The sequence below is a fragment of the Myiozetetes cayanensis genome, unplaced genomic scaffold (genome assembly GCF_022539395.1).
Source record: "Myiozetetes cayanensis isolate MyiCay16 unplaced genomic scaffold, myiCay2020 scf3, whole genome shotgun sequence".
NCBI classification, from domain to species: Eukaryota; Metazoa; Chordata; class Aves; order Passeriformes; family Tyrannidae; genus Myiozetetes; species Myiozetetes cayanensis.
This window is the reverse complement of record NW_026087521.1, coordinates 58340133-58352379: the sequence shown is the minus strand read 5'-3', so window position 1 is coordinate 58352379 and position 12247 is coordinate 58340133. Positions and strand designations below refer to the sequence as shown.

The following is a 12247-nucleotide window of genomic DNA, read 5'->3' as shown; positions in this document are numbered from 1 at the left end:
GGACATCTGTTGATTGAGATAAACAAAAGGGCATGAAAATAAAAAAAATGGACTATACTGAGACACTAACATTTTGCAAAGATGTTTCTAGTTTCAAAGGATTGCAGAAAGTAATCCATGTGGTGAAGATTTTAGTCTTTGGGTGTTTGGAAATTTTCTGAAATGTATTTTTACCAAAAGCCTAGATTATATCTATATTCTCTCTTAAAGTCCATAACAAATTCTGACTAATGGACTTAGGATATTTTTCACAGGCTTAGGGATTTTGTTTCCCTCTTTTTGCTTTCACACTGTGGGTTTAAATGGTGGCAGGAAGAAATTTAGAATCAAAACCAGTGCAGTTCAGGATAAAAATCAGTTCAGGAAAAAAGATCTGCTATTGCTAGAGCAAAAATCAAATCCATTTTACACAGGTTTGGGCTGAAGAGGAACTAGATCAAAGAGGGGCAGTTAAAGTGTTTCTTATTTTTACTTGAGAGTTGGATGTTGAAAAGTGCTCAGAGTGGAAATACGCAGAGATTCCTGGGTAATCCCATTTATAACTTTCAGGTACAGATCATTAGTTGCCTCTTTCATGTCTTGACCTTCATATGATTCCAGAGAATTCAAAGAAGGCATTAAATCCTTACCAAATTTAACTTGTCAATATGGACAATACAGAAGAAGGATTTGACTAACAAACTTTGACAGGCATGGTGTATCAGCCACTTTTTTCAATATGCACAACATTTCTATAGTCTCTTTTGTGGTAGATGTTGGAGATATATTTTAAATTTAAAATTACAATGATTCGTATAAGAATCACCTGTACCAAATAGATTTGATCCTGTCAAGGTAAGTGGAAAGCACACCCAGCGGGATGCAATCCCTAAGTACCTGCTGTTTGAAGATCATGATCCTAAGGGTGATATGCAGTCCTTGTCCCTTCTCTTTGACCTCCCATTTCCGCTGGCCTCCTCCTCAGTACCTGCAACACATTAGAATGAACACCCTCAATAACAACATTTTATTTCCTCACACTCACAGCAGTTCCCTTTTGCAGTGAACCAACTTAAAGACTTCACTCATCAGACCTGTTCCTCTGTTCCACACAACTGCTAGGGAGGTAAATGAAGGAAAACAAGGCATACAGTGGCTGCCAGCATGCTCTGAGAAGACTTACTTCAGCCTGCCTCAGCCTGGACTAGGTTTCTCCTAATGGGTGATATTGGGCATCCAAGTCAACACACACGTGCTCTGCTTCTTCCTGTCAAGTACTCACTGCAAAAAGACCTGGGATCACATCAGGCCAACAGTGTATGTGCCATATACTCTACCAAACCCTGTGGTTCTGCCCCAAACCATCGCCTAGTCAAAAGATGGGAATGATTCTCAGTACTATGAATTCTTTAGAGGGAGAAAAAACTGCACTAGAAATATTTCCAAAGCACATGAATTACTTTATATGTGGATTTCTTGGCTTTGAACATTTTCCACGTGGTGATTACGGTGTTTCCATTCCATAGAGTCATAGAATCATAGAATCATAGAATCATAGAATAGATTGGGTTGGAAAAGACCTCCAAGATCATCAAGTCCAACCCCTGATCCAACTCTAATTACTATATCATGGCGCTAAGGGCCATGTCCAATCTCTTTTTAAAAACTTCCAGGGATGGTGAATCCACCACCTCTCTGGGCAGGCTGTTCCAATGCCTGAGTCATATATATATTTTGAAATATATTTCAGAAAATGAACTTGGTTGGTTTTCAGGTCACAAGAAACATTCCTTGCCTTTTCTGGGTATTCTCTGTTTAGCAAGAATGCACTTAGTAAATCAGGATAAATTATAGAAGCCCATGGGAGTCAGTGCCATATTGTGCAACTCACACAAACACCCATGGGCTTGCAGAGGAGAGCTCTGTTTGTTCAAGAATAAGATCTGGTATTTCTCATGCAGGAGGTCATATTACCTTGAAATGCCTCTGCCCCGTAGCCCTGCCTGATGAATAACATCTGCTCCCATAACAACTGCCTCTCCAGCAGGAGAGATGGGCTCTGTGGCATGACAAAAACAAAAGCAGTCCACAGCCAATCCTCTACCAAGGCAGCAAACGACCACAATAAGAAACAGAAACCTCTCTATGAGCCTGATTCAAACTCTCCTGGAGCCGACAGGAAAAGGACGAGAAGATTTCAGGGTGTCTTGGGTTAGGAAACGTGCACACCCCTGTCTCTGCTCGTATAAGGGTAGTACTATCAGCAGCGACAATAAATGTCAGTTGAAACTGAATGTTTCTTTCCAGCCCTTTGTCTTCTCGTCAAGATACACAGCAAAACATGGGTCACTTTACAGTCATACTGATGCAAGGAAAGGAAGTTTTTACTGGAGTTAGCGACAGCAAATATGTTTTCTTCCATACCTAAGAAATCTGTAACAATCAAAGTAATTTGAAGTCCAGAACTAGCAGCCTTCTTATGGCAGGATAGGTTTGTGCCACAAGAGATCACAGGGAAAGGGACTCCTCTGCTTTCCTTCCATTCACATTAACACACTGAAATCCTATTCCCAGCAAGTCAAATTAGCCGTTAGCTTTCATCCCACTCCTCACGTCGCAGATAATAAAATCAGGAGAACTTCTACTGAATTACCAATATTTCCAGTGCAAGTGGGTAAAAATTTCACCTGAAAAGACCTAGCAATAAAGTTAGCTGGGAGACGATAATTTGGTTTCACAAGTTTCAATTTTCTAAAACAAATTATTGCTTTTCAGTGGAATAAAATGAACTTCAGAACATTTTGTCAAAAATAAATCGAAGAGAAACACTTGTTTTCTTATCATAAAGCACAATTTTTTCAGCTCTGATCCTCTCTCACTTATTTCCATTTTGCTTCCCCACTCATTCTCTGTCACCAGAGGTAGCTGCAGAGCCCTGGATCACAAAGGCTTTCCAGCTGCACTTTTTTCTTTTAAAATCAGTACATTTCTCTGTGCTTCATTAAAAATGCATTCTGTTAAGAATGTTCATAAACAAATCTGCTTGGGAGAAGTTCTTAGCTTGTCCCAAAAATTGATATCTGACACATCTAACAGGACAACCAGCTGCTCAGCTGTGAAGCTTTGGGAGAAAAATACAGTGTGAAGTGCTGAAATGACAGTCCTGTATATTAAAGGAACCCTGTACATTTTTTTGCACAGAGTATAAATTTTTCTACACTCCATTCAGCTTATTCTTACTTCCCTGTTTTGTCCTCTTGACCCTGATCCCAAGGATTTTAGGGATATACTTGTGAAGAGACAGCAGGAAAAAATGTCTGTGTAGCCTTGTGTTCCTCCATTTATCCATGTATTCACTTCAACATGGAATTGACAAACAAATATTAGCTGTTTTTGAAAGCAAAGGCAAATGAATCCCACATTCTGCCAGTTGTATTTCTTTATGTATAAACCACAAGATTACAGACAGAAAACCTTTAACCTGGTAGAGCATTTTGACTTTTCCATGGAGCCAGACTTGCTTATTTTTCTGGGAGGTAGAAGGGTTCTTACCTCTATGCTGACATTTTGCATCATCATCTTTCTTTTGCATCTGAAAAAAAAAAAAAAAAACAACTAAAACAACCAAACCACAGTTCTGAAATGGCAGTAAAAACGCATTGCTCCTTTTGAGTGACATGGATTGCATATGTCTGTGCATCAGCAGGTTAGTCAGAGGGACCAGAGGAGAATCCTTTAACAATGGGTATTTAAAGGAGCCAACCTAAATGATTTTTTTTTCTTCCTTTGATTGCACCACCACGTCTAGAAGCTCTTTTTTAAAAAAGTTGTGCCTTATAGTTGGGGGGAAAAAAGGAGAATATTGTAATTAGAAAAAATCTAACTTCTCTGCCACATCTGGCCTTTATGCCTCAATAATCCCTCGAGCACAGCTCATAAATAATGAGCACTCAGAGACGGGCTGTACAATTCTAGTGCATTCTATTGACTTCCAGGAGATGCACAAAAGGATAGTACATATCCTGAAGGCAAAAGCATGTGCTATTTTCTTAGTCTTCTATCAAATGTGTATCGCTAGTAGTTTAATTACAATTTATTGAGTACTGCTGGTAGGCTATACAGGACACAAAAAGAATGCTGTGTATAAACAGAACTTATTTTTATCTTTTTCTTTATTTATCATTACCCCACTATCCATTTCCATAGACCTTTTGTTGTAGCTTTATGTGATACAGATTAAAAATATTGTGATTTGAGAAAAATACAAGCAAGCAAGCATCTAGCAAGCATAATCTCATCAGGTTTAAAAAAATCAACGAACAACAATGCCTTTTCCAGGTACAAATACTCAAAAATACGTAAAAATTACTTTAATCTCACTGAAATTTAAAAAAATAAAAAAGTATGCATTTAACTAGATAGCCAGATGATCAACTGAGGTGAGTTTACTTATTTTGTTGACTTCAACAGGCCTACCTTTTTTTTGTTTATTGACAGATTAATTAGTTTCATGCAGGGCCAAAATCTTCGTATGTTTTGACAAAAAAAAAGGAACTGCAGGGTAAGAAAATTAGGGGGAAACATGAAACAAACTTGCTTGTTCCATAAATCTCACAGAAGCATGCCCAAGTGGAAAATGAAGGAAAGATAGAAACAGAAGTTGCCTTCTTGTGATCTGGCTCCCAGTAAATCACAGCATTACTCTGGCTTATAAGAATGTCATACCCTCAGGTCTGGACTTTTTTATTTGGATTAGGGTTTGAAACAAACAGTGCATTATTTTTTCAGTAAGAAGGAAAACAATATGCAGATTCGGTTCCAAAATATTCAAGTCAATATTAGCTTTAAAAAAGGACAAAGAGAAAAAAAAAAGAAATCATCTGGGAACCTAAAAATGTAGATTTGGCTTCAAATGTATGCCTTACTTACCTATTTAGAGGCAGCTTATTGTTATGTGATTCATAAACGAATATTATATGTTGTAAGGTATTTTCATTAACCAAAGCTGACTGGCTTTTCTGAACACATTTTCTACCTTTAAACTCTTTCCAAATGGTTTTTCTGGGATCCATTTCTTAAAGGCAAAGAGACTAATTTCCTGATGGTAACTGTTTTCTTTTCTTTCTCTGCAGGTTTAAGTGGTAACTGGCTATCTTGTTAGCAGAACAGAAATGAATAACTCAACGTACATAAACTCTTCCACTGAAAATGTGATGGCTTTGGAGAGCCCCTATAAAACTGTTGAGGTGGTCTTCATCGTCCTGGTGGCGGGGTCTCTCAGTCTGGTCACCATAATTGGGAACATCCTGGTCATGGTGTCGATCAAAGTCAACAGGCACCTCCAGACTGTGAACAACTATTTCCTGTTCAGCTTGGCCTGCGCTGACTTGATCATCGGCATCTTTTCAATGAACCTGTACACCCTCTACACTGTGATAGGCTACTGGCCCTTGGGGCCTGTGGTGTGTGACCTCTGGCTGGCTCTCGACTACGTGGTCAGCAATGCCTCTGTAATGAACCTCCTCATAATCAGCTTTGACAGATACTTTTGTGTTACCAAGCCTCTGACATATCCTGTGAAGCGGACCACTAAGATGGCGGGAATGATGATTGCAGCTGCCTGGGTCCTGTCCTTCATCCTGTGGGCCCCTGCAATTCTCTTCTGGCAATTCATTGTGGGAGGAAGGACTGTCCCAGATGGGGACTGCTACATCCAGTTTTTTTCCAACCCTGCTGTCACTTTTGGTACTGCCATCGCAGCCTTCTATTTGCCCGTTATCATCATGACTGTCCTTTACTGGCAAATCTCTCGAGCCAGTAAGAGTAGGATAAAGAAGGGGAAAAAGGAAGCTGCCCAAAACCAAGATACAGTTTCCCCCAGCCTTGTCCAAGGTAAAATAGTGAAACCAAACAATAACAACATCCCGACCAGTGGAGATGGGTTGGAGCACAGCAAAATTCAAAATGGAAAAACCAGTGAGGAGACTGTAACTGATAACTGTGTTCAAGCGGAGAAAGAGAGCTCCAACGAGTCCACCTCTGTCAGTGTGGTCGCTTCCAACTTGAAAGAGGACGAAGCTACCAAAGATGCCAGACAGGCTTCTGCCTCCCAAGACCATCTCAAAGTGGAGAACTCCAAGCTGACGTGCATCAGGATAGTCACCAAGTCCCAAAAGGGAGACTGCTGCACCCCTACCAACACCACCGTGGAGATCGTAGGCACGAATGGGGAGGAGAAGCAGAACAGTGTAGCCCGGAAAATAGTCAAGATGACAAAGCAGCCAGCCAAAAAGAAACCACCCCCCTCTAGAGAGAAAAAAGTGACCAGGACTATTTTAGCCATCCTTCTGGCCTTCATCATCACCTGGACCCCATACAATGTGATGGTGCTCATCAACAGCTTCTGCACATCCTGCATCCCTAACACTGTATGGACCATAGGCTACTGGCTTTGTTACATCAACAGCACCATCAACCCTGCTTGTTACGCTCTCTGCAATGCTACCTTCAAGAAGACCTTTAAGCACCTCCTAATGTGTCATTACAAAAATATAGGAGCTACAAGGTAAAAATAAGAATAAAAATAATTATGGAAAGGGTGAAGAAGTTCCAAATTAAGTTAAAAAACCCACGATGCTATAGCACTTTATGCTCTTCTATGGAATGTGCAATCCAGGATGTTTTTGTGGAAATACTGACAAGGGGCATCAGCTGTACCCCTGAGAACTACATTTAAAAACATTTTTTTAATAATTGAAAACAAATCTCTAGGACATGGAGATGTTTGAGAAATTATTCAAGGATGTGAACTGGAGGCACAGTTCCTTATTTTCTGAGAATATTCTGCAGAAGGGCTTTAGAGTCTATGATTTTTGGTCATTCTGTGTAAAATAGTTGTTCTTCATTTTTCCTTCTTTTACAATTTTTTTTTCCTGTGTCTGTTTAACACATCTTCATCTGGGGGGAAAAAAAAAAGAAAAAAAAAAGAGGAATTTTAATAACTGTGTGGAAGTGGCATTGGAATATATAAAGATCATTGCATAATCCAAAGGCATCATGGCAGAAATTTTCTAAAGTTTGAAGTTGTCTAACTGTTTTTTGCCACTGTCATGTAAGAAGCTTGATTTGGGTACATCGTGATGAAAGTTATGTTGTTTGTGACGCCACCATTTCCAAAACTGCACCAATTCTGCAAGTGTACTTATGTTCAACACGTAATCATTGCCTAACTTGTATATCATTCGAAGTCTGCAGCTTGTCCCATTCTACAGGCTTTTGTTCTGTGACTACTTCATCATGTCAAGATCAAAATGAAAAGATGTGGTCTCCTCCTGATTGCTGCATCCCAAGACTACTTCAGCATCCATGTAAACCAAAGCTTTTGAGACAATTTTGTTCACTTTGTTTGTCATATAATATCAAACTGTGGATTTGTCTTTTACCTCCATCAACCTTTTCTTCCTGTTTGTAGCATACTTGTCCAGGGCACAAAGACTGAATATCAAAAGTTGTAAATTCAAAGGTCTCATCCAGTCAGCCACAACAGTGGTCAGACAAAGGGTCTCAGCTGAAGAACAGAAATGAGGTTGTTACTAGGAAAATGAAGGTTACATCCTTTTAAAGTAAGATGTATCCATTAAGAGGTATGTTAAGGCTTCACAGAACGAATAGTTAATATTAGATGAACATGCTCTTGACTCATCAAAAGATGATTATGATGAATTTATTGAGGAAAATAAAAAGAGTGATATATACCCACAAGTATATGTGGGTCCAAGTCCAAGTTCTGCCTAAGAGCTTAGTGTGAGACTAGGATGCTTTCTGAAAGTATCCTGGAGAAGATGTTTACCTTCTGGAAAAGATGTTGTCTAAATTACCTTTTGTACCAGCTGGGAGCAATATTTTAACTGTAAGCTGAGGGATATTATTAATAAAAAGGCGGAGAGAAAAACAGTGATTACACCAAACCAGATACTGAAATAGTCTGAATGGGAGTCTGGCAGTGGTTGAGTTCAAGTATTTTCTGCTACTCCACACCAGCTCAAATTTAGATTCTTTCTGCCTGACAAAGAATTTACTATTTCAATATTTGATATTTACTGTAGCACAATTGAGTACTGTGTGGACAGGTCAAAGGGTATCAGACTACTGAAAACAGCAATTGTCTGTGAGTTATGCATATTACCTCCTTCTTAGTAACAAACTTCCAGGCACTAGTGAAAACATATTTACAGATTTCATTACTCAAAAAAGCATAGACAGTGTCCTGAGAGTCTGTCTTCTCCAGTGAAAGCCACCCACCGAATAGGGCACCAAATCATTCTGTTATTCCATGCTACCACATTAAAGTCTTCCAAAATGCATTTCAAAACAGCAACCTCCGAGATTACAGAGATATTAATCTTGCAGATTTAAGTTTTACGTTTGACAAGCTTATTGGAACACAGTGTCAAAGCACTTTGGCAATATGACAATTTTCATGTTTCGTAGTACAAGTTCCCAGCAGAAAGTGAGAATGAGGAGGATTAAACTGCAGTAAATTAAGGCCACGATAAACTCAGGATTAATGTGTCTTAGTATGCCATTATTGATTTTATACCTCTAGTGATTTCATCCTAGTATAACTAAGGGTCTCCATACAGCCAAGGATCTAATTTTGCAACCTTCACTTGCCTTGAGTCATATTTACTATCACTATTTTCATTGTCCTGTTTGTAAGGAAGAATAACTCAATGACAAAGCTTGCTGCTGCCTTTCAGAACTACATTCACTAGGTTTATCTTGAGTAGGACAAAGGAAAGACTTAAACTATCATTTCTAGGTTATTAATTCTTTTACAATGTTAAAAAATCCAAATAAAAAAAAAAAAAAAAAACAAAGATACAATGAAATCTGTTTAATTTCTAAATCTGACTTCTTTAGAAAAGTTTCCTAAAAGAAACACACCTCCTTCTTTCTTTCAGCAAGAGCTGTGCATGTCAACAGTATGGGAACTCAAATTGGGAAATATTTCTTTGTATAGCCTTATTTAATCTTTTAACTCCATTTTGCCAGCAGGTGTGCAAATCGTTATTTCTCCCATTTGAAGCTGTCACTTGCTCACAATTAATTAATCTAGCAGCTAAGGACACCTCTACAGGTTAAGAAGTTCAAGATAAACATTACAATTATATTTCATCATGTGATGACATGCAATACCACAGGAAAAAAAATATTTTGGGGCTAGAATTTGTTAAACAAACAAGCAAATGAAACCCATCAGTCTGAAGCTTTCTGACACTTTTATTTAGCATGACACCCACTTTTAAACCTAAAAGACAAAATGCTTTGATTTGTATTATAGTATATTTAAAAACTTGCAGGACACACAATCCTCTGTGTTTCCACCTTGTAACTGTTTCATGGCACACCCACATTTGCAGACAACTAAACAATGTAAAAATAGATGGCAGAATACACCTATGTATGTATGCACAGGCATGCAAGCACACACCACAACTTAATTGATATACATGGAAAATATCATCTAATATTCAAACTATTGCATGGGATCTTGTTTGTGTGCTCACTGCCAGCTGATGGGAGGTGCAGAGCCAGCACGTATTACACTGTCTACCCCCTCCTGAAGGCAGAGAAGAGGCAGAGTATGCCCTGAGATACTTGGAACCTCTGGAATCTTCATCTGGTTGTGGCTCACTTAAGATAAAAATGTGATAACCGTTCAGAGCCACAAAATAATTTGTTCTTTTCAATATCCTTTAAGCTCTCATGTCTTTCCTTTGTGTCCAAACCACGTTCACCAGGTTTCGCTTCCCTTCTGAGTGATAGTTCTGCGAGATCTAGATGTCGGTCTTGAAGAGCAGCTCTCCCTGGGTAACCCCTCCAGCTTCCCTGGCTGTCACCTGCACACCATTGGCCCCAGGTGCCCTGCTTCAGGAACTGCCACATCTTCACCTTGGGTTTGGCCAGAACATTTCAGTGGCACATCCACACCATGTGCTGCACTGGTTACTTTTGTTTCACATAGAAATTAAGCAAACTGTGCACTTGTTTCAAGAGAAAAAAAAACAACCAACCAACCAAACAAACAAAACACCTGCCACAAAAAGACAACCACCAACAAAAAACATGCAGTTAGTGCTTCTTGCCCCCTCTTTTTTTTTCCTCTTTGCTATTTCCAGAAAGAGGTCAAGACTGAAAAGTTCCAATCAACCCCTGATATCAGCCCTGCTGCAGCAGGATCTGATTGGCAACACATGGATAGTGGCTTTTACTGTCACAGGCCAGCCCTACCTTCACTCTCCAGAAGGAGAACAGCAGCCTGAAGATGTCAGTCCAGTGGAAAAGAAGGAAAGAAAGGAAAGAAAAGAAAGGAAAGAAAAGAAAAAAAAGAAAAAAAGAAAGAAAGAAAGAAAAAGAAAGAGAAAGAAAGAAAGAGAAAGAAAGAGAAAGAAAGAAAAAGAAAGAGAAAGAAAGAAAAAGAGAAAGAAAGAAAGAGAAAGAAAAAGAAAGAGAAAGAAAGAAAGAGAAAGAAAAAGAAAGAGAAAGAAAAAGAAAGAAAGAAAAAGAAAAAGAAAGAGAAAGAAAGAAAGAGAAAGAAAGAAAAAGAAAGAAAGAAAGGAAAGAAAACTGAAGTATCAAAAATCTGTTTTCCAGTGAGAACAAATCTAAGAAAAATTTTTTGTCAGTGTTCTTTCTGTTTGGGATTTTTCATTTGATTTACTAGGAATCATAGGATCCATTCAAAGGTAGCAAAGTATTTCAATGTTGCCTGATGAAAAATAGTCCAAATGCAACATATCTATACAGGTCAGAATGCTTTTTCTTTCATTCATTCTTTCTTTCTTTTTTGTCTTACAAATGCTCATGGGGATGAGAGTGCTCAAATGGACCCCAGGGATCTGTTGTTTGGCACTCACAAAGCATGAAGGGGACAAAAGCAAGTGCTAAATCTATCAGCCCTTTGTTTTATACTCTTATGGTGGAGGAAAACATATTGACAAGAAGAGGTGCCTTTATTAAGCGTGTCTGTGGTGAAACCAGCCCACACACAGTGAAGAAACACTTTGGATGGCCTAGCTACTCCTGGCCATCCCATATGGGATAGGAGAAGGAGGGGAGGGACATTTTTTTGGTTTTATCTCTTTATGGATTTGAATGTGTCCATCTGTCTGCTTTGCAGTGGGCCTTGTTAGTAAACTCATTGCCCTCTTCCCCAGTTTTGACTGATTTTGATCCCTGTTCTTCATTCCCATGGACGAGTAATTTCTATGGATGAATGTTGCCTTGTTATACCATTTCCATTTTCTCCTGTGGTGCTGAGGGGGTACACTTTGAATTTTTCACTTCAATTGACAGCACTTCTCCTTGCCACTTCTGTTTCCCAAAACTACTCACGGTACCAGCCTAGCAGGACCAAATAGGTAAAGCATCCTGACAACCTTCCTCCTGCAAATCTGGCATGAATGCAGCTGGAGGATGGGGGGGGGGGAAAGAGTGATGATGATGTTTTTCCTCCCGCCTCTTAAAACAATTCCTAAAAATCTTAATTTTTTGACAAATTTGTGTGTTTCTTGTGAGAAGATACAGTCTTAAGAAAGAAAATGCAGGAAAAAAATGCTGGCGCTGTTGCTGGGGGGCGATTGCTGACAGATAATGAGTTTGGAGTTTAACAGCCTTTGATATTTTTAAAGCTCTCTTAGATGGTTCTGTACTCTCAGCTGACAGCAGTGCAAGTGGTAGAAATTGAGAAGCTAAAAAGAAGCTAACTTTTCTTTCACCCTGGGTCTATCTACAGTGCCTAGAGACTCATATTATGAGAATGATTTCTATCCAGTATTGCTTTTACTGTTTTACTGGTTTTGTATATCATGATAAGCTCTAGACTTTTAAATCCCTTTTTTTCTAAAAACTTATAGAAAATCTTTCCTTGAAGGAAGCTGAGAGATTCTCTTTGATTTGTTGTGGCTTCTTTTCTCTGCCTATCTTTCGTCTTTTGTCACAGTCTTGACAAAAAGCTTTTCTCTTTCTTCACTTTAACAAGTATGTCACCTGTGTTTTAGCTACAGGCATGCAGTTTCCCTTGTCTTTTAGGCACTGTGAATGCTGGTATTCAACCTCTTTAACCCCACCAAAATACTGCTTTCTCTAGCATGCAAATCCCCTTCCGCTGAAGCCCAACCTACTGTGTGAAGTGGGAAGTTCCATAAATCCTTTCTGCATGGGTTTTAAATTGGAAGTAAAACAAACCCTCATATGAAACAAAGCC

At 39.0% G+C, this 12247-nt stretch overlaps 1 protein-coding gene across 4 annotated transcripts in view; it reads left to right on the top strand.

Moving 5' to 3' along the window:
• CHRM2 (cholinergic receptor muscarinic 2) overlaps nucleotides 1–10350 on the top strand; it is a 93378-nt gene extending 83028 nt beyond the window's left edge. For 3 of the 4 annotated variants that reach the window (XM_050324759.1, XM_050324760.1, XM_050324761.1), the window contains exons 2-3: nucleotides 5112–6544; nucleotides 9783–10350. In XM_050324759.1, coding sequence (XP_050180716.1) covers nucleotides 5151–6544; nucleotides 9783–9804 — 1416 coding nt within the window. In that variant the 5' untranslated portion in view covers nucleotides 5112–5150 and the 3' untranslated portion in view covers nucleotides 9805–10350. Of the gene's footprint in view, nucleotides 1–5111 lie in introns of all 4 variants that reach the window. The other variant, XM_050324762.1, reaches the window with a different exon arrangement.
• Nucleotides 10351–12247: the final 1897 nt, after the last annotated feature.